We start from the raw sequence: 22,346 nt of genomic DNA on the forward strand, positions 1-22,346 counted from the left end.
AAAAAAAAAAGAAGAGCCTGAATAGCTGGAAGACTCTCTACCCTAGTACTACAAATATCTGAGAATTTTGGATGTACAAGTAAAACAAATAAACACAAACATCACAAATTGGGACTCATTTACCATTCTTGAGGTATATTTCTCCACAAAGAGAAACAGAAAACTACTATAAGCATCATCATTATGAGAGGTGCCCAGTGCATAAGACCCTGAGTTCTGAGTAAAGAAGATGGGTAGAAGTTAATAAAACAGAGAGAAGACATCTCGTCTAAAATGAGAATTACTCATACTTGCCCCAAAATAAATTAAGGAAACAAATTACCTTGGCTGTGATCTGTATCTTGGTTTTATTAATTAGCAGGAGGAAATAAAAATTTTAATGTGTGGTGTGTGGCTATCATGAGACCTTGTATCTGGTCAGTATGTAGGAAAGGGGAATTGGCAGACTAACAATTACAGGAAAAGTCTCCTAGCAAAGAATAATGAGGTAGAAAAGAGCTGCTCGACACATAGATAGCAAGTACAAAGAGTGTGGTTACCTTAAAGAGATTGGAAAGACAGCAGGCTAAGAATTTAAGGTCATGGTATTTATTAATCAGATTTGTCCATCTGACTATGGTCTCCTTACTTAATGTTATGTTATCTGTTGTGGAGTCGACTCCAATTCATGTTGTTGTTATGTGCTGGTGAATTGGAACCAATTCATAGCAGAGCCTGCAGCAGATTTTCAAAGGCCATAAATCACTTGGGAGGAGATTGCCCATCTTTCTCCCACAGAGTAGTTGGTCAACTAATTGCCTAGATTTGGGTTGTGCAACTCCTTATCCACTAAGCCACCAGATCCCTTCACCTCATTGAGACCCTATAAAACAGAACAAGTTTGCCTGATTCTGCACCTCCTCACAATCCCTTATGTCCACTGCTACAGTCACTGACTCAGTCCCTCTGACTAAGGGTCTCTCTATCCACTGCTGATCCTCTATTTTTCCAAGCACAATAACCACATCCAGGGACTGGCCTTCTGGACAACATGTCCAAAATATGAGACTATATCTTCAACAAACACTCTGGCTTCCCTTCTTCTAAGACAGATGTGTTTGTCCTTTAGGTAGTCCACAGTATACAGTCGCAGACTTTCTCAAAAAGTTTATGTGTGAATATATGTGTGTGCATATCACTGACACAAGTTTGGGCACAATCGAACTGTACATAGTCTTTGCCCTGAAGCAGAGAGCAAAAATCACTACTGATATTTTGGTGCTGTTGTGGCTGGAACACAAAGACAGGGAGAAGAGCCACAAAGAGATGCTCCAGCATCTTTGACACTGTGAATGGGAATGACGGGCCAGAGTTAAGACAGCACCAAAGTACTCTCTATTCTTTATGACAGGGAAAATTCTCTCAAAAAAGGCAATTTACTCCGAGTCTAAATTCTTGCTGTATGAGCATCAACTGAGAGGTGAAAAGTGCAAAACACTTCATTCCTCCACGGTCGGTCCCTCCCAGTTAGAGCTCTGTGTGGTGCACACAGTCCTAGTCATTCTCTCACGGAGCCAACTGTCTACTAATTGCTTTTTACATTTATGTGTGTGACGGCATCATGCTCTGCTGGCTTCGTTTTTCAAAGAGACCTTGCCAACATAAATACTCCAGGCTCAAGATAAAACAAAATAATTAAAAGCAGGCCTAGTTCTCATCCAATTAGCTGGTCATCTCCTATTTACATTAGCAAGTCATAGAGTATTTTCAGTTACTTCGCCTATCTTTCTCATTGAAGTGAGCAAAACAGGCTTTAACTTACAAATCTAATATCTCCATTTTAAAGAATTAACAATAACTATGACATGGGAATTAGGTATGGGATGGGAGTGAGGAAAAAGAAGGTATGCGAGTTCAGATTCCAAAAATCTTCCCAATTACTAATTCTAATCATTAAAGTAGGGAGCTCTGGTGGCCTACTGGCAAGAAGCTGGACTGCAATCCCAAAGGCACACTGTTCGTGGGCACCAGCTGCTCCACAAGAGGATGGGCAATCTCTACACATGCGGAAAAAAACCTCTAAAAACCTTCTGAAGGGCCAGCTCTGAGTTGGTTCTAACTTGATGGTACACAACAACAACAATCAGTAAAGTGGCAAAAATAATCCATACTGGTCAGGTTTTAATGAGTACTATACAAAAGAATTACTTTTAAAATGTGGAACATAACACTGTTGCTGTTGTTGTTAGACTCTGTTGAGTATGACTCACAACGACCCTATGAACAGCAATCTGAATCCTGCCCTATCCTGTGCCACCTTCATCATCTCTGACACTTGAGCCCATTGATGAAGTCACCGTGTCAACACATTTATTCATTTGTTTGTGGTGTGTCCTCTCGTTTGCTCACCCTACAAGGAACAGCCTCATCTAGCTACATGTCCAAAGTATGAAAGATGAAGCTTTGTCATCTTTGCCTTCAAGGAGCACTCTGGCTGCACTTGTTCTAGAACATAGCTGTTTGTTCTTTTGACTAGGATATTCAGTATTCTTCTCCAATACCACTTTTCAAAATCATCAATTGTAAGGAAGCTGCACTGCAATTCCCAAAGTGCACATGGTTTGAATCCAACAGATGCTCCACTGGAGAAGGAGGGGCCATCTCTTGTTCCAGTCAAATCTGATTTGGCAGTATATAACAAGAGAAAAAAAAAAGGCAAGAAACTGTGCTGCAATGCCAAAATCATCAATTCTTCCTCTGTCATGAGTATTCATTGTCTCCCTCTCTGATGCACAGCAGGTGACTGAGAAGACCATGGCCTGAGTTAGGCACGCCTTGGTCTTCAAAAAGACATCATTGGTCTTCAGCATTTTGGAGAGGTCTCTGAAAGCAGCCCAATACAGCAGCTCCCGCTTTCCTGACTGCTGGTACATAGGGTGTGGACCGTTGATCCAAGCAAGATGAAATCATTGAAAGCTTCAATCTTTTCTTCACCTATCATAATGTGGGTGTTGTTTCTGTAGGGAGAATCTTTATTAATTTTAAAATGTAATCCATACCAAAGGCTGTAGCCCTTGATCTTTTCCAGAAAGTGTTTCATATCCTCTTCACTTTCAGTAAGTAAGCAAAGTTGTGTCAACTGCATTGTGCAGGTGGCTGATGAGGCTTCTTCTAATCCTGATGCCACATTCTTCTTCATAGAGTCCAGCTTCACAATATATTTGCTTAGCATACAGACCGAATAGGTATGGAGAAAGGATATAATCCTTCTGAGAATAGGGGAGAGATGGTGGCCATGTTCTCCCAGGTATGCTCCGCCCAGGGTTGCTATGGTCAGGTTACCAGAGAGAGCACAGTGCTGTCTGGGTGGGTGTTGTGGCAGTTTCTGGACGCCAAGGACTACTCTGCCTCCAGGAGCCAGGCAAGCCAGGCTTGGCCTAGGGTTTAAGGCAGCAGCAGGGGGCTTCAAGCCCAGAAGAAGAGGGGAGAGACAGTGGCCATGTTCTCCCAGGTTTGCTCCGCCCAGGGTTACTCTGGCCCCGTTACCAGAGTTGCCTGTAACTCGAGGACACTGAACAACAGTAATATCAGCATACAGAGAGAGATCAGCTGGCCCAGTGGACAGAAAGCAATGCTACCAAGTCAAAGGTGGGTGACTTTTAATCTGTGGCCCTCGGGCCTGTCTTTCATTGTTTTTGTTCAGACATTCCTCTAGGTCGTAAAGCCCTATTGTACAAGTTGCCGTTCTGTGGTCACTTTTGGTTGCTGTGAGGCTTAACACTGTGGCACTGATGTGTCAAATGTGTTAATGGATGGTTACCCAATGCGGACAGAGAGTGGGATGGAGCTCCCCGATTAAAACAAACTTGGAAGGAGGAGTGGCATCCACTTCCATAATAACTTGCCTCTGAAAACCCTATGAACCTGGAGAGAGAATGAAAGGCACCCAAGCGTAGAGGACTCTTCTGTGACTCGACGGCACTTAATAACAACAACAACAAAACACCCTTCCTGGTAAACCATACAGTGTTCTGTTGCTTCATTTGGACAACTGCTTCTTTATCTAGGCACAGATTTGTCATAAGCACAGTTAAGTGTTCTGGGATTCCCATACTTCTCAATGTTAGCCATAGTTTCTTATGATACACAAAGTAAAATGCCTTTGCATAGTTAATAAAACACAAAGATTTTTTTTTAATTCTCTGCTTTCAACCAGTATTTACTGATATCAACAATGATATCCCCAGTGCCTCTTCTAAAAACTGGTAGTTCCCTGTCAATGTACTGTTCTAGCAGATTTAAAATTATCCTCCAACAAAATTTTGCTTGCAAGAGATTAATGATATTGTTTCGTAATTTCCACATTCTGTTGGATCATCTTTCTTGGGAATGGAGACAAATATGGAACTCTTCCAGGCAGTCGCCCAGACAGCTGACATAAATTGGTAAGCACACCCAGGGCTGTATCACTCAGCTGAAACAAGTCAGTTGGTATTCTATCAATTCCTCAGGCCTTATTTATTTATTTTTATTAATTCTTTGCTTCATGTTTTCTTCCCTCCTCTTCTCTTTCCCCTCCCCCAGTACACTTTGCAATGCATCTCTTGTTCAAGACTGCTGTCATACATATAATGTCTAATCATATATTCCTTTTGAACAGTTCTCATCTTTGCCAATGCCTTCAGTGCAGCTTGAACATCATGTTTTATCACCATTTTCTCTTGTTTACATGGTACGACCTGTACATTTTCCATGTCAACTAATTCTTTTTGGTACAGTGTATCCCTTTCACTTCTTTCGATGCTTCAAGGACCATTCAAGATTTTGCCTATAGCATCTATCAGTATTACAACTTGAGGCTTGAATTTGTCATCCAGTTCTTTCAACTTGAGAAATGCCAAGTGAGATTCTTGTTTTTAATTCTGATTGTAGCTCTTTGCAGATTTCACTGTATTTTGCTTTATCTATTTGAGCGGCTCTTTGAAATCATCTGTTCAGCTTTTACTTTGGCATCTTAAAACACTCTGAAGTTTCTTATTTCTATTCCTAAAGATTAAAATGGGAGAATTTAATTATTTGTTTAAAGAGTGAAGAATAGAACAAAGGAAAGAGAAATATTTCTCCATACATGTACATAAAGCCTTGCCGGGAGAGGGTTTCAAACCGATAACATTCAGTTACCACCTATCAGCCTTTAAATCATCAAATATTTTTGAGCACAGGTAGTCCTCAAAGTACAATGTATTCAAGTTACAACAAATCACACTTTAGACTTTATGTTTGCTTTCAGTAGTGTGTGTGTGAACATGTGCGTAAATCTTGTGGTTGCTGTTAAGTGCCATCAAGTTGCAGACAACACTAGTGACCCTTAGACAACACATAGCGACCCTATGAACGAAAGACCTGAACACTTGTATATCTCTTATCATTTCTCTAAGTTCACAGAATTTCCGGAGGCAAGCTATTTCTAAAGTGGATACCACTCCTACTTCCAAGCCTGTTTTAATCTAGGAGCTCCACCAAATACTATCCACCATGGGTAACCATTATCACATTTGACATATCAGTATCACAGTGTTTAGCATCGCAGCAACCACAAGTTACCTCTATACAGCAAATGGACAGACCAGTGCTAGACCACTTAGAAGAATGTTTGACCAAAAACAATTAAAAACAGGCCTTTCTTCTTCTCTGACCTTCCATTTCTCTTAGCATCATGCCATATTGTTGCTGTTATATGCATCGCCCATGACTCATAGAGGCCCTGTGTACAACAGCCCTAAACCCTGCTCTATCCCTTGCCAATCTTACTGTCTCTGACACACCTACCCCCATTTCCCCAGTGATTGAATCAATCTATCTCATCAAGTGTCTTCCTCTCCAGCACTGTCCTTCAACCCTCCCAAGCATGATATCCTGTCCAAGGACTGATCCTGCCTTGCAACACGTCCAAAGTATGTAAGATGAAGCTTCAGAATTCTTGCCTCCAAAGAGCAGCCTGGGTTCACCCTCTCCAAGACGAACTTGTTTGTTCTCCTAGCAGTCCATCGTCTATTCAGTACTATTCTCCAGCACCACAGCTCAAAGGCATCGATTCTCCTTCTATCATCTGTAGTCACTGTCCAGCTTTCCTATGCACAGGAAGTAATTGCAAAGACCATGACCTGTATCAGGTGCACCTTAGTCTCCAGACTGACATTGTTGCTCTTCAGTACTTTGGAGAGATCTCTGACAGCAGACTTTCCCAACACAATACATCTTTTAATTTCTTTGCTGCCGGTACCAAGAGTGTTGACTGTAGAGACAAGCAAACTGAAGCTGTTAACAATCTCAATCTCTTCACCATCTATCATGATGCTGCCAACTGGCCCAGTCATGAGAATCTTTGTTTTCTTGATGTTAAGCTTCAATTCATCTTGAAGGCTGCAGTCCTTGACCTTCTGCAGCAAGCACTTCAGGTCCTCCTCAGTTTCAGCAAGGAAGTCATCTGCATAATGCAGATTGTTGATGAGTCTACCTCCAATCCTGATGCCACACTTCTCCTCATAGAATCCAGCCTCCCGGATAATCTGTTCCACATGTAGATTGAAAAGATATGAAGACAGAGCACATCCTTGGTGCACACCCTTCCCAATTTTGAACCATGCAGTATTTCCTTGCTCTGTACTGACGACTGCCTCCTGATCCAAGGATAGGTTTCGCATAAGCACAATCAAGTGTTCTGGGATTCCCATTCTTTCAGAGTCAGCCACAGTTTGTTGTGATCCACAGAGTCAAATGCTTTTGCATAGTCAATGAAGCACAGTTAGCATTAGTAATATTTACTATATACAATACTGTCACGTGTGATTTATGCTTACATTCCTTATACCAATCACCAAAGACAAATAAAAGTGGACTTTGTCAAAATTCTCATAATAAAAGGCAGTAATTTCAAAACAAAAACAACTTCATCTCATATACTTTGGGCGTGCTATGAAAAGGGGCCAGTCCCTGGAAATATGGAGGTTCAGAAAAAAAGAGGAAGACATTAAAAAAGATGGACTAACATCAAGACTACAACAATGAGCTTAAACAAAGCAGGGATGGTGTATAACAGGACAGAGTTTCCTACTGTCATATACAGGTCCTCTGTGAGTCAGAAACAATTTGACTCCTAACAGCAACCACCTGTACTTACAAGTGCCAGACCAATGCTAGGGGTTGGGGAGGATAACATTGGACTCACGAGTCTGGTTCTCACACAGCTTACAGTTTAGTAGGTAAAAGCAGCCAGTAAATGGGGCAGCAGAGCAGTGCTGGTGCAATGAGAGCATTCAGGAAGACAGAGCCATTAAATTTAAGAGGTGGGGCATCAGTGAAGGCTCTGTAGAAGACAAAACACTGAGAAGAGAATGAAGAACTGGAGTTAGCTGAAAGAAGGCAAGTGGTCTAGAGAGACAATAGCTTGTACAAAAGTTCTCGGCTGAGACACTGCGGCTAACATTAAAAAAATTACAAGTAGTTCAGTCCTGTTGGTACTTTTGGTACAGCCTGGATGGGTGGGATGAAGAGGATTCAAGCAGAGATAAAGAGGCAGGAGGAAAGCATCACTGGTGATGTAAACAGGAGCCAGCTCATGACATTAATCCAAGCTACTCATCTCACAGAGCTTGGGTTTTATCCTGAAGATAAAGGAGCTGGCATGTGGGAATGACACAAATCAGATCTGCCCTTTCAGAAAATTATTCTGTGGTCTTCTACTAAAAGGACTTGCAACAATCGTTTAAATCATAAAATACCAACCAACAACTATCTGGGGGTTGGGGTGGGAGAGAAGTAAAAACACCTCACTGTTAGCTGCCTTAGAGCACTTATTTACAATGTAAAGGAAAGCTGTTTCAGAGTTAACGAGATTTGCACCAATCTGCAAATCTAGCATACTAAACGTTACTGTCTCTCACTATCAACACAAGACCAGATTACTCATCTTTCCGCCCCAGTAGAATTGCCGGTGGATTCATGTCCAGAGAGAGGTGTGACCTTGGGGTTAGCAGCACATCTCTGTACAGTCTAGGCCACCAGAGTTCCCTTCAAACGATACATAATCTTAGTTAAGCCTGTTTCCTCTGAAAACAAGAGTCCTCACCCTTCGTCCCCATTTTCCATAGGCCATTTATGCCAATTCAGTCTTTGCTTTCACTTAGGGAATGAATCTGTTTAAAGAATTTGCCCATATGCTTAGGGGAAAGCTACAAGTGAACCAGATAATTTAAAAACTTAAATGTTAACAGATGAGACCCAGTTCTGATCCCAAAGTCAGGTAATACGAATCCTGGCTGTTGTGCCAATGGCCATTAAATAAGGAGAATTTCTACAGGTAGTTTCTAATTTAGAAAGTCTGAGACCCTTAAGTAGTGGGATGCAAAACTGAATACCAAAACACAATAATTAGAATTGGGCATTTCTCCAAATTCGCCTTTTAAAAATAAATTATGCCATTAAGCATTAAATGCAAGGATTAAAATTTCACAAACTTCTAGTTAAATCAAAATGTGGTGACAACTACTGGCACTTGACCAAATACTAAAAGAATCTCAGCTGTTCAATAAATAAAACATTTGCTTCCAACTTGAGGCAAAACTTTTTAAGTTCATGGTTAGACAAATCTACAAAGATTGCATAAGAAGAACAGGTAAAGTAGATAATACATAGGGAGCTACAGCAGCCTCCTGGTAAGGAGCTGTGCTGCAACCTCAAAGGCAAGAGGCTCAAATCCATCAGCTGCTCAATAGTGGAAAGATGGGTAATCTCTTCCATTGCTATTTATAGCATCTGAAAACCTGCTAAAGGTTTTTTAATTAAACTATAATTTTATTTCCAAAAATTTATACATTTATAAAATTATATTTAAAATTTATTTATAAAACAGAAAAATTTATTTATAAAACTACAAATGAAATTTAAACTATAAACAAATTTTAAAAGTTGTATTGATAAAACTATAAATAAATTTCAACCTGATGTCAACAAGTTGACCTGAAATTGTTTATGTGGCAAATAAATGCTAAAATCAACCACGAAAATGAAGATCAGGGGGAATCTTTTGTAATAAACAAAAGATGTAAAACAAAAAGTAAACAGCTGCACATTCCTAGAATTTAAACTATGCACATTTTGTAGACTAACTGGAAACAATGCCTATTACAAGACCATTCTTACTAAGTCATGGACAAATTTTTTAAATTATAACACTACAACTAATTTCAGGGGTGCAGTCAAAGTCCTTTTCTTAAGAGCATGGATTAATTTCTTTTTCTTTTACAATTCAATTAAAAAGCTCTACTTTCTAAAAGCAATTAGATATATTTACTATTTCAAAAACAGGCACTGGGTTTCTGTAGTTCATGAACAAACCTGGATTTTTCAAAAACTCTTACCTCAAAAACTGTCACTGGGTGCCGCTGAGTCTTTCCCGACGCACAGTGATCCCCTGTCAGGGCAGCCCTAGCACTACCAGGTCTTTTCCCACAGAGTCCGAGTGGGTTCGAACTGTAAACCTTTCCTTTCATAATGAAGTGCTCAACTGCTGTGCCATCAGGCACATTTTACACACAGTCTTTATTGACTTCCCCCCACCCCACTGTAAAACACTCATATGATAAAAAGGATAGATGCAACAGAAACTTGATCAGTTTGGGAATCAAGACAGGCACTAAACTACAATATTAGAACCATACAATGGGCATTTAAAAACCAAATCCAAACCACCATTAGGTGCTTTATTTTCAAGACTTCTTAAAAGAAACACACTGTTATATTATTTGATGGAATGAGAGATGCCAACAATTGCAAAATGAACTATTTTTTTAAGAAAGGCTTTTCATTAAACCATTACATAATCCATTAAAAAAATGACGATTTTTTTTCTGTCTTCAATACACTGCTTGACGTTGTCAATGGCAACCCTTTTCCATACATCTCAATACAGAATAGTGCTTTGGTGGCCTAGTGATAAGGAGGTGCACGACCAACCCAAAGGCACATGGTTTGGATCCGTCAACTGCTCAGTGGAAGAAAAGATGGGCAATCTCCTGCTGCCTCTGAAAACCTGCTGAAGGGTCAGCTGTGAGTCAATTCCAACTCATCAATACATAGTAACACAACAACAAGAATACAGAATGAGAAAGATCTGGCAAGCTGTGCAAACCCTGTTAGGCAGTCCCACTCTACCCTATAGAGTCAATACCGCTGGAGATTAAATTGATGGCAATGGGTTTGGCTTCAAGACAAAACACAGCTTCATCAATCATGTGTTATCTTTCTTGGTTCCCTAAAGCATGTGATTATTCCCTCAGAAGAATAAATGGAATAGCGATCATTTCTAATAGAACAAATGTTTACTTTGTTAATACCAAATTTACATTCCTCTGCTTTGTTTCTGTCCTTTTCGGTTTACTCAGTAACATCTGGTTTCGACGTCAAATCCCAAAGATTCTTTTGGAGACAACAGAAAAGCATTTTTACCTAACATGCACAAGTACTAACTCCATGAACATCTTCAGTTGAAATGCTGACACTGAATGCAGTCCTAGGTTTGTACAAACGCAAACAATGACAACCTGGCAAGACACCATCAATTGTTAGATACATCCCAAATTCAGAGATGTTAGGTGTGAAAATTCTGTCCTAGCAGTAACAGCAAACACTCATGTGATATTACATAATAAGTATCAGCCTATGCACTTTGCCTCATAGAACTCTGAGTTAGGAAGAGATGGAGGCACAGAAGGGTTAATTTACTTACCCAAGATCATGGAGTTAGTACATGGCAAGTTCTGCATTAGCTAGGAAGTCAAAGACTAGCAGGCGCTATGCCATCCTGCCTTTCAAGCAAATAACTAGCTTTTGAGATCTTTGTCACATCATAAGGAAATCCTTACTAATTTGGAAAGGAAATAACTGGAATGAATGAGGAATTATGAAATTCTCTCCTTAGGAATAAAATTCTTTCATTCTATAATCATCTACAATAAAATTTTACTCCCACAGTGTTGTGCCCTTAAGCCAATATGATGAAAAAACTTCCATTGTCATTATTTATAAAAAAAGAACATCAATGTACAACAGACATGATTCAGAAGGTATTTAAGAAATAGAGGTATGTATAAGTATACTTACTACCTACTTCTCTTTTTTAGGAAGATGGTAAAAGGTAGATACAATTGATCCAATTTATAGACTTTCCTCTGCTTATGTACTATACATAGGATAGAAATTTGTTGCTGATATGTGCTACAGAGTCAGCTCCAACTTAAAATGACCCAATGTACAACAGAACAGCTGCGCCCATTTTCACAATCTGTGTTTAAATCAAACGCAGTCATAGTGCCAATACAGCCATTTAAAATTACTGTCCAAAATTATCATATAATATCAATGTGACATCTTTAATAGCTATTTACAATGTAAGACTCTGTTCCTTTGAAAATTCTGCTTGTATTTAAAGGAGAAAACAATAGATTAAAAACAGATACAAATCCAGCAACATTTTTCTCATGACCCAATTTGAGGGTAGAAAGCCTCCAGGCCTTAGTGGAACGTCATGGCTAATGGATTTTATTATATATGTCTGGCCAGATGCTCCCTCTCCTAGGGACCCTCTTTTAGGTTCATAGTCTCTGGTCACGAGGCAATACTGTGAAACATGAAATAATTCCTAATGTTTCACCTTGAAGCACTCCTACAAGAAAGAGACTGCACACTGTACAAGATATGCACACTGTCCTCAATGATCTCATTAGTCTTTCTTGATCAAAGTGAGATAAAATCCACATAACTACCAAAAAATTAACTCTTGTAATGCAAACAATTCAGTGGTTTTATTTACAATATATATTTACCTGGACCTTCATCTAGTTCCAAAACATTTTCATCATCTCAAAAGAAAACTTCACATGCATTAAGCAGCTACTCCCCATTCCTCCTTCCCTCAAGCTTCTAGTAAGCACCAGTCTGCTTTAAGTTTCTCTGGGTTTATCTAGTCTCAATATTTAAAATAAACATTAAGAACAGCAATTATGATAATATTAATAAAAATAATAACGTCTTTTTCTCCCTTCACTTAGCATTGTGTTTTGTTGTTTCGAGGTCCAACCATGTTTAAGGTGTGTAGCAAGATTTCATTTCTTTTTATGACTCAGTTCTCTTCCAGTATATATATATATACCACAAATTATCTGTTGATCTATTGATGAACAATTGTTTCTATCTTTTAATTAACAGTGTCATTCTTTCTTAAATGTCAAATAGGTAACATAAATACGTATCACTTTTGGGTTGTTTTTCTCTTTTACACATGCACAGTCTTACACCTAAGAATAACTTGCCATCATGCTGATTTTAACTCAAGGAGATTCTATGTATGCCACACTAGAACTGTGCTCCCTAAAGTTCTAAACAGCTGACTTCAGAGATAGATAACAAAGTCTTTTGGTTTTTCAGAGGTAGATAACGAAATCTTTCTTCTGAGGCATCTCGGAGTAGACTGAAATTAATTCCCAACCTTCTGGCTGGCCGTCAAGTATGTTAATCATCTGTACCGGCTAGGAACTCTGAAAGGGAGCTCCGCTAGCCTTGTCAGTAGAGACTTTTGCTGCTAACCCACCACTGGCTGGTTCAAACCCATCAGTGGCTAAGTGGGAGGAAAATAACCAGTCTCCTCCTGTGCAATTTACAGTGTTTGAAATCTGACTGGAGGAGCAGCAAGTAGTCAGTTACAACTCAACAACCAGAGGGAGGGACTTTGAAAATAATCTATCTAAAAGAAATCAGAGAAAACATTACAACTCCGAAGAAAATGTAAAAACATTATTTATATAAATGAACGTATGTACATGTGTTATATTTAACATATCCCAAAACAGATACATATTGTTTTACACACACACCTCCCCTCACTGCTGATGAGTCAATTCTGATTCATGAAGACCCTAAATCAGGTTTCCGAGGCTGTAAATCTTAGCACAAAGAGACTGTCGCCTTTGACCTTTCTCACATACAGAAGATGATGGATTACAACCACTAACACTGAAGTTAACAGTGCACCACATTATACATTTCGCCACTAGAGTCATATAAATATATATGACCGTCTGAACAAAATATGAGTTTATATGTGGTACAACTGGTAAGCGCTCAACTTAACCATTAAGCCCATATGGTTAAACACTTGACTTAACCACAATCAGTGTGTGGTACAAATGGTTAAGCACTCAACTCAAAAGGCAGAAATCACCCAAGGAGTCTCAAAAGAAAAGTCCTGGTTCTGCAAGGTCCTGGCCTTGAAACCCCTCTGGAGCACAGTCCTATTTGACGCATGCAGACGGTCATCAGTTAGAACGAAACTGACAGCAAGTGGTTTTGTTTTCTTTATTAACATATTGGCAAAAATTGGTTTAATAAAGCAATGACCAAAAAAGTTAGAAAATGATCCATAAAGGAAGGCTCTCATAAGAACAAAGAATTTTACTGTTACCTACCTTCCCATGCTGCCCAATTCTTTCAAAACAAATTACAACATCTTCCCACATTTCTAGTTTCTCATATATCTGCAGGGCTGAACTGGTACATCCCAACTCAAAGAGTAAACTTGCAAGTTGACGCTGGAAAAATCAAGTTAAAATAATTAATGTTTTTTGATACACTGAAAGCTTCCTGTTTAACGCTGAAATCTACTCAATCTGCCTTTTCTTAGGGTTTCCTTAATGTATAAAAGTACCATTTCTATAATTCAACCTCAACAGTTATAAGAAAATGACAATACAGAAAGACAGCAGATCAACATTTTTCATAAAACACCATAAAAGCTTATCTAGAGATGCCCTATGTTGTTGTTATGTGTTGTTGACTCACCTGCGACTCATAGTGACCCTGCACACGCTAGCTCTGAACCCTGTCTTATTCTGAGCCAATCTCCCTAATACCCCAGTCACTGTGTCAATTCATCTCATACAGGGTATTCCTCTCCTATATATATGAGATATTCTTATTTGTAAGTTTAAAAAGTAGTAACATATAAGGAGGCTAAACAGTCAATAGAGATGATATAAAACACACATTCTATGTCATGTACTTTAAAGCACGGCACATTTTTACTCTGGCTCCTTATTACTCAGATCTATCTAGATGTACTTAAGCACAATTTAAAAAAATTAGATAATATCTGACTCTTTGACAAATAAACGGCACAAATGAAGTTTACATAAACACATTTTTTAAAATACACTGCAGAAATGTATGGGACTGATCCTTTGAAACACAATGTGAATGAAGCAATGTGTGAATTACAATCTATATGAATGAAAAAACCTTTTAATACAAAATAAATAATACATTATAGATTATACATGGTCTATCATGCAGAAATCAAAAACATTAGGTAAAAAAGTTTGTAAAAGTTTTTTAAAAAGATATAGCTAAAGTGAGAGTTGTGGATTTCTTTCTCAGTACATAATTAAAAGTTAAGAAACTACTGTTGAATGTGAAGATATGGGATGGCCAAAATAAAATATAGCTGAAAAGAATAGAGTTAACAAAAGCATCAGAATAAATAAGGAGAGTTTCTGTTGTTGCATAATGTCAAGGGGAATAATCCACAGCTAACCCTCCAGTGGGTTTTCAGAGGCAGTAAAATACAAGGCAGGACACTGGCCATCTGTCTTCTGCAGATCAACTGACAGATTTGAAGGATACCTTTCTGCTGGAAATGCAAATCCTTACCTCTAAAGCACCAGAGCAGCACAATATTTCACACTGTGTAAAAATAAAGGGAATCTGGATATTTTTAAAGTATCTGGACACTTCCAAAAACTGAACTAACAGAGATCTGAGTGCTCATGCAGTAAGAAGTAAAATCCTTTTTTTTTTTTTAAATAAAGAAAGGTGATGGCATTCAAGACAACATGGCTAACTTGTGGTAAAGATTCTCTTTTTATTATGATAAAAAGGGCTCCTAATTCTTGATTACTGAAATAACACACAAGGATATGGTTACTCCCTACAACGCTCCCCACAGAAGTGGTTTAATGGTTTACTTAAATGGGATATTTATCAAACCGCCTAAGGACCTTAAAACCACAGCTTCACAGACATATTAAACAAACATGTAGCCACATTCTTTTTGAATAGTATTTAAGTTTCCCAATGCTTCTGTTCAGACACAAATTAAAGGCTACACCCTCAGCAGACACTGTATTATAATAATAGCTCAGTGTCTGAGATGTTTAGTCATCACAAACCACACAGTATAAAGCATTTAAATTTCACAGATCAGGGTCAAAACATGCCAACAAATTCCAGCTGTTAACATCTTGCTGATGAAAAAGCTACTTCTTTTCGATGATAGAAATCCACTGCCATCGAGTTGATTCTGGCTCACAGGAAACTTAAAAGACAGAGCAGAACTGTCCCGTAGGGTTTCAAAGGCTGTAAATTTTTACTGAAGCTGACTGCCACATCTTTATTCCACAGAATATTCAAAACTCTGACCTTTTCTTTAGGAGCCGAGTGCTTTATGCCTATGCCATGAGGGCTCCTTTCATGGTACTACAGCAGAACTTCATACTTGCTTAGGTTTTTTTAAGACTCCTGTAATATATAAAATGAATTACAATGAAAGATGTGTCCTCTCCATAAAAAATACAGCCTACTCTAAGGAGTCTCGGAGAAAATGTAAACCATTGACTAGTGGGCTGGCATTTCTAAATCGAAGTCACACTGCTGCTGACAGTGGCTATGCAAGAGACAAGATCAAGGACACATGATGAGTTGGAATCGACTTAATGGCACCTAAAAGCAGCCAAAGCACCCAAGTGCATAGTCCACATGAAGAGAGGGCAGGAAGTTGATCAAAATTATAATAATTACCCAATCATCTCTAGAAAGCTCTAGCTGGTTCCATTTTCCTTTATGTCCTGAAGGGCTTTGAGAATACTGCAGCTACTTAACAGGGAGCCCTGGTGGCCCTGAAGTAAGAAGCTGTGCTGTGAACCCAAAGGCATGTGGTTCAAACCGACTAGCTGCTCTGCGGGAAAAAGATGGGCAATCTCCTCCTGTGTGATTTACTGACTCTAAAAACCCACTGTAGGATCAGCTATGGTTCTGTTTCCCTCGGAAGCACACAGCAACAATGATATAGCTACTTAACATCTATCTCTGTGCCTTAGCCTCATCTGTAAAATGGCACTACTTTCCAAATTGTTACAATAAAAATAAGTATATGGAATTTCCCAACAACAGTAACAAAGTTCAACAGAGGAGCAAATAATCAATGTTGGCTAGGTTGTGGTGAGACTGTGACTCTTATTCACAGTGTGGTGAGACTGTGACTGCTAGCAGGAGTGTAAAATGGTACAGCTTCTATGGAAGGCAGTTTGATGCTTTCTCAAAAAGTTGGAAAAAGAAATACCATTTGATCCAGCAATTTCACAACTGGGCATATTCCTTAAAGAAACCAGAACTGCCACCCAAGCAGATATATGCATGTCCGTGCTCATCACTGCATTGTTCACAGTAGCAAAGGGATGGAAACAATCCAAGTGCCCGTCAACAAATGAACGGAAAGAGAAGCTATGGCATATTCACACAATGGAATACTATGAAGCACTGAAAACCAAGAAACTCACTAAATATTATACAAAATGGGTGACCCTGGAGGATGTTATGCTGAGTGAAATACTTCAGTTACAAAAGGACAAATACTGCATAGTGCCACCGCTGTAAAACAGGACTGACATCAGAGTTGAGGGGAAACTAACAAAAGAGGGGATAAAGAATATACACTGGATGGAAACAGATGAGGGAAAGAACTGTTTGAAAGAAATATATGATTAGGTATTATTTGTATGGTAACAGTCCAGAATAAGAGCTGCATAGTAAAGTGGACTGGGGGAGGGGGAATTATATACAGTGAGTTGTTTGTTTGTTTTCAAAGAGAAAAGTGAACTGGGGGGGAGGGAGGTAGGGAGGAAAATGTGCAACAACGAAAGAATGGAAATCATAAACTTTCATTAAAATCTCAATTTTTAAAAAAAATTGTTGGAAAAAGAAATACAATTTGACCCAGCAATGCCACTAACAGAACCACTATCCAAATAGATATGTGCACACCCATGTTTACTGCTACATTATTTACAATAACAAAGAAATGGAAGCAGCCCAAGTGCCCATCAACAAAAAACATGGACAGAAAAACTATGGTATATTCATGCAATGACATGCTAAGCAGCACTGAAAACAAGGAACTCATAAAATATTATACAAAATGGATGACTCTGGAGGACATTATGCTGAGTGAAATACTTCAGTCACAAAAGGACAAATACTGCATAATGCAATTGTTACAAAATCGGACGGACACATAGGTTGAGGGGAAACTAGGAAAAAAATGGGATAAATACTGAACACTGCATTGAAATGGATGAGAGAAAGAACTGTCTAAAAGAAATATATGATTGGGTATTATTTGCAATACAACAGTCCAGAATGAGAGGTGCATAGCAAGGTGGACTGGGGACTGGGGGTTGGGAGGAAATTGTACAACAATGAAAGCATCTTTTTAAAGAGAACAGTCAACTGGAGGAGAAGGTAAGGGAGGGAAATGTGCAACAATGAATGGAAATTCAAGTTTTCTGTAAACTTTCATTAAAATAAAAACAGAAAATTAACATTGGACTAGATGTCTAAGTTTAATTCTAAAATTTTACAAATTAGCGTGCTATAACTATACTATTACCATGATGCAAACTGTTAAAATGTCTACTTCAAATGCAACTTTAGGAACTACAATATGTAGATAGTACATGCCCTCAAAAAAGAGCAGTGGATACAGAAAATATCCCACAGTGGCCTAGTGGCAAGAAGCTGTGCTACAATCCTGAAAGCTGGCAGTTCAAATCCACCAGCTGCTTCACGGTAAAAGGATGGGCAAACCCATCTGAGTGATTAACTGCCTCTGAAAACCCACCGGAGAGTCAGCTATGGGTCGGTTTCAACTCTATGGTACACAACAACAAATAATATCTAATAAATGCTTTCTCTTACATTCTGTAAACAACTTGGCTCAGTTTCTGGCAGAAAAATCCTCAGAGGGCTCTTTAAATGAAACTTTCATGATTTTCCTCTAATTTAATTTCTAGAGTTCTATTTTTAGTTTTAAATTCTCTGACAATTCAGCAATCTGCCAATACCCACATAGATTATTTTATTCTTTTCATTGAAACATTTGAAAATTCATATAGAAATAAAAATTGTTTTTTTATAATAGACTTGCCTTCTAGTGCTAAGTAGTTTCTATATCCAAGGAAAACAGCAACAAAAATACCTGAATGGCCCAGTGAGGAGGTACTTGACAGCAATAGAAAATCTTCAGCCGCTCCAATACAGATGTAGTTTTATCTTCAAACTGGTCTGCAAGAGCCTAAAGGCACAAATTACAATGAGCACCTGTCTGTAGTAATCTTTTATATGCAATAGTTATAAAATGTATTTAAACATGTGTATAATTAAGCCATTATGTTAACATTAAGATGCATTAGTATTTTCTTAAATTTTGAAACAAACTATCAGTTCAGAATTTACATATAAATGACCACCACCAGAAAATCGCTTTTAAAAGTAATATTTCTAATAGTTGCTCTTTCAAAACCTAGCCTTATTCATGAACCTTTGTACTCAAAAAAATTTCTATGTAAAAATTATTCTTAGTATATATATGTATAAATGAAATATATACATATTTCATTTGTAATGATACCTTTTCTTAGTCTATTTATTACTTAACTGCAACTTGGGTGACGCTGCTACAGTAGTGGTTGGGTGCTACTGAGCTGATTCCAACTCATCGTGACACTATGTACTGCAGAATCTGTCACTGTTATGTTGGAGCCACTGTGAGTCACTGTGTCAATCCACCTTGTTAAAAATATTCTTTTTCTCTGATCCTCTACTTAACCAAGCATGATATCCTTCTTTAAGGACTGGTTCTTCCTGGCAATATGTCCAAAGTGTGTAAGACAAAGTCTCACCATCCTCATTTCCAAGGAACACTCCAGCTGCACTTTCTTTCAAGACAGATTTGTGCATTCTTCTGATCATACTGGGTATACTAAATATTCTTCAACAACGCAATTCAAAGGTTTCAATTCTTCCTTCGCTTTTGTATAAATGAAAGGTGAAAGAAAATATCATGACTCGGATCAGATATACCTTTGTCCTCAAACTCCCTTCTCTGCTTTGAAACGCTTTCAAGAGGTCTGTTTGAGGACTGTTTAATTTTTTGACTGCTACTTACATGAGTATTAATTATGGATCCTAAAAAAATTAAATCCTTGACAAATTCAATCTTTTATTTATTATTATGTGCTAATTAGTGCAACTCTGAGGATTTTTTGTTTCCTTTATATAATTCATACTGTAGGCTGCAGACTTTGATCCTCATCAGTAAGTGGTTAATGTACTCTTTGCTTGAGAAAGTAAGACTATATTATCTGCACAGTATATGTTGCTAATGAGTCTGTGTGTTAGCTTAAAAGTTGGCTTTTCAAGCCATTATGTTGGCCCCTTTTTGTTCCCAGTTACCTTAACTGCAGACACACGGTCTGGCAAATCATCAACAACAGTGAGACTAGGATAAAAGAGAGAGAAAAAGAGTTCTTTCCACATTATGCAATAAGACTTGAGGGAGACTGGAACAAAAACTTGATGTGAGTGAGACACTCTTGATGGTGGTCAAGAAATTGCGGCATTGCTGTAGAGACACTAACTGTGGCAAGGTGTAGCCAAAGAAACTCTGAGAGATAAATGCTACAGTTAAAGGTTTTGCTGTTCTTGCCAGATGCTACAAGGAAAAGGTAAGTTATAACTACTTGAGGCAAACCTTGCTGAATGATTTAGATTTTTATTGCTGAAGTGAAACCAAGACTTTCACTAATTAGGGAATTGTGTTTTGCTGTTTATCTGTCTTGGGACTGCTAGCTTAAATCTGGACTTGCACTGTGATATATTCTTTGCCTCTCCCACTCCCCAACCTATTTCTCTAATAAACTCCATTCTTGGTACCACACTGTTAGTAAAGTCTGTGAGTAACAATGAATACAGAACCCAGTGATTGGTGGAAATAGGTGCAGGAGCATGAAGTGTGGTGAACCTGCCCTAGCAGCTTTCTGTTTGCTATTATGGATATTCTTCTGCTGTTATGAATATTATTGGTGGGGAAAGTTCTTTTTTATGAAGCAAGGAGAAGTCAGACTTGGCCACAGTCATCCCCACATTGTATATGCTCCCTAGACAAAGTCTTTGTCCATTCCTGATGCCACATTCTTCTTTATGTACTATGGACAATGATACTTGCAATAAACCAGAAAGAACTTCATTTAAGCCTATCTTCTTAGCAACAAAGCGAAAAGAAGTAGGTCTATCTAATCAAATAGAAGGAGCTGCTTCATTCTTCAGCTATAGGCTTATTATGTGAGCTATGCATACATGAGACCTTGGGTTATGGTGCAATGAGTACATGTAAACTTCAAGCACTGAGGAAATCTCTCAATGAACTGAACTTCTCTCACTAGTACTGAATAACTAAACACTCTGAAACTGTATCAAGAAACAGGTCATCAAGACAGCACAGAAAAGTTCTAGAGTAAGTTACAAAGTAAGGGGTTCTCACTATTCAGTGACACAAACAATTAATGCCCTCAGTTGCTAACCAAGTGTGGTGGTTCAAGTCCACTCAAAGGTGCCTCAGAAAGGAAGGGTCCTATGAGTTGGCATCAACTCAATGGCAAAAGAGGGGAAAACAGTATTGATCAAGTGACTAGTCACCCAAAGAGCTCACAAATACAACATTAGAGATGGTGCAGACACACGCTGATATTCTTAGGCAAAATGCAAACACCGCAGCACCACTGCCATGATCATCCTAACTTGTTTAGTTTGCAATTCTGTTAATTTATAAGTACACTTCCTTTTCTGATTCTATGTACTTAAATGTTTTCTCAACTGTAAATCCACCTTCATGACCTTTTATGTATAATGTAATACTAATATTTTCCATTTTTTGCATTTATCTAGTTAGAGTTCAAACTGTCATCTAAGGATTGCTGTGGTTAGGTGCCACAGAATTGGCTCCAGCTCATAGAGACCCTAAATAAAACAGCCTAATGATGCCTGGCCCTGTGCTGACCTCAAAATCTCAGCTGTGCTACTGTGTCAATTCATTTCATTGTCTTTAATTATTTTGTTGGTGGTGGTGGTGGTTTTCCAGCTATGAAGTCTTTCTCTAGGGACTGGCCTCTCCTGAAATGTGGGATATAAAGTCTCACCATCTTCTCTTTTGAAGAGCATTCTGGCATAAACAGACTTTTTGTGTTCTTTTGACAATCCATAGTATATTCAATATTTCTGTAAACACTACAATGCAAAGGCCTCCACTCTCCTTATGAAAATTAGATGGCAATGTTATACGGTGCTAGTTTTCTACTTTTAATGGCCAGACTATGGTTATGTAAAAATTGGTCCTTGTATTTAAAGATGACAGAGCACTGTGTTAGCGACTTAACCTCAAACATTTCAGGACACAAAAGGCATTTGTATTATCTCTGCTATTTTTTGGACAGTTTGGAATGGTTTTACACTACATTGCCATTAACATCCTCATTTGTTGAAAAGGATCAAATTTTACATAATACATTAAAAAAAACATCCGGAAAAGGTACAAGTCCTTGAAAATGACAGGAGTCTAGCATATGATAGGACAGTAAAATCCCAAGGTAAGAAGATAAGTTTCTGAGGAGGAAAACTGCTCCTAAGTAGGAAGTTCTATGAATTATATTAGAGGAAGACACATTTGTTAGTCTAACCCTGTAAGTTACTTATTGTACATGAGGTGAAGTATGAGATAATACTCATTACATCATTTTTTAACAATCCAAGAATGTTATTCAATCAAGACAGAACAAACTGACACATAACCAGAATCTAAAACAATCTTGGATAAAAATTCATTTTTAAATGTTTCTGGGCATGCTTCACAGAAATGTAATAACAAAAAGGTTTTCTGAGTCTGCCAAAGCTGTTTTGAGTGTGTGTAGCAGAGAGTAACTTTGGGCCAAATATATGCATGGTTATAAACCTAAATAAAGAGATCACTGAATTACTCAATAAATTGTTGCTTTTGTTAGGTGCCATCAAGTTGAGTACAACCCATAGCAACTCTGTAAGCAACAGATCTAAATTCTGTCCTATCCTGTGCCATCAGCACACTCCTGACACATTAAAGCCCACTGTGGCAGTCACTGTGTCAATCCACCTGGTCAAGGGTTTTCCTCTAC

At 38.3% G+C, this 22,346-nt stretch overlaps 1 protein-coding gene across 1 annotated transcript in view; it reads right to left on the reverse strand.

Annotated features, from left to right (window-relative positions):
- The window catches only part of TTC27 (tetratricopeptide repeat domain 27), a 223,312-nt gene that overhangs the window by 86,596 nt on the left and 114,370 nt on the right, over positions 1 to 22,346 (reverse strand). The window contains exons 10-11 of the mRNA XM_006882399.1: positions 18,341 to 18,436; positions 13,500 to 13,622 (exon numbers count right to left, since the gene is read on the reverse strand). Coding sequence (XP_006882461.1) covers positions 13,500 to 13,622; positions 18,341 to 18,436 — 219 coding nt within the window. The remainder of the gene's footprint in view (positions 1 to 13,499; positions 13,623 to 18,340; positions 18,437 to 22,346) is intronic.

This window comes from Elephantulus edwardii, unplaced genomic scaffold (assembly GCF_000299155.1).
Source record: "Elephantulus edwardii isolate Elephantulus edwardi_28Jun2011 unplaced genomic scaffold, EleEdw1.0 scaffold00019, whole genome shotgun sequence".
Classification (NCBI taxonomy): domain Eukaryota; kingdom Metazoa; phylum Chordata; class Mammalia; order Macroscelidea; family Macroscelididae; genus Elephantulus; species Elephantulus edwardii.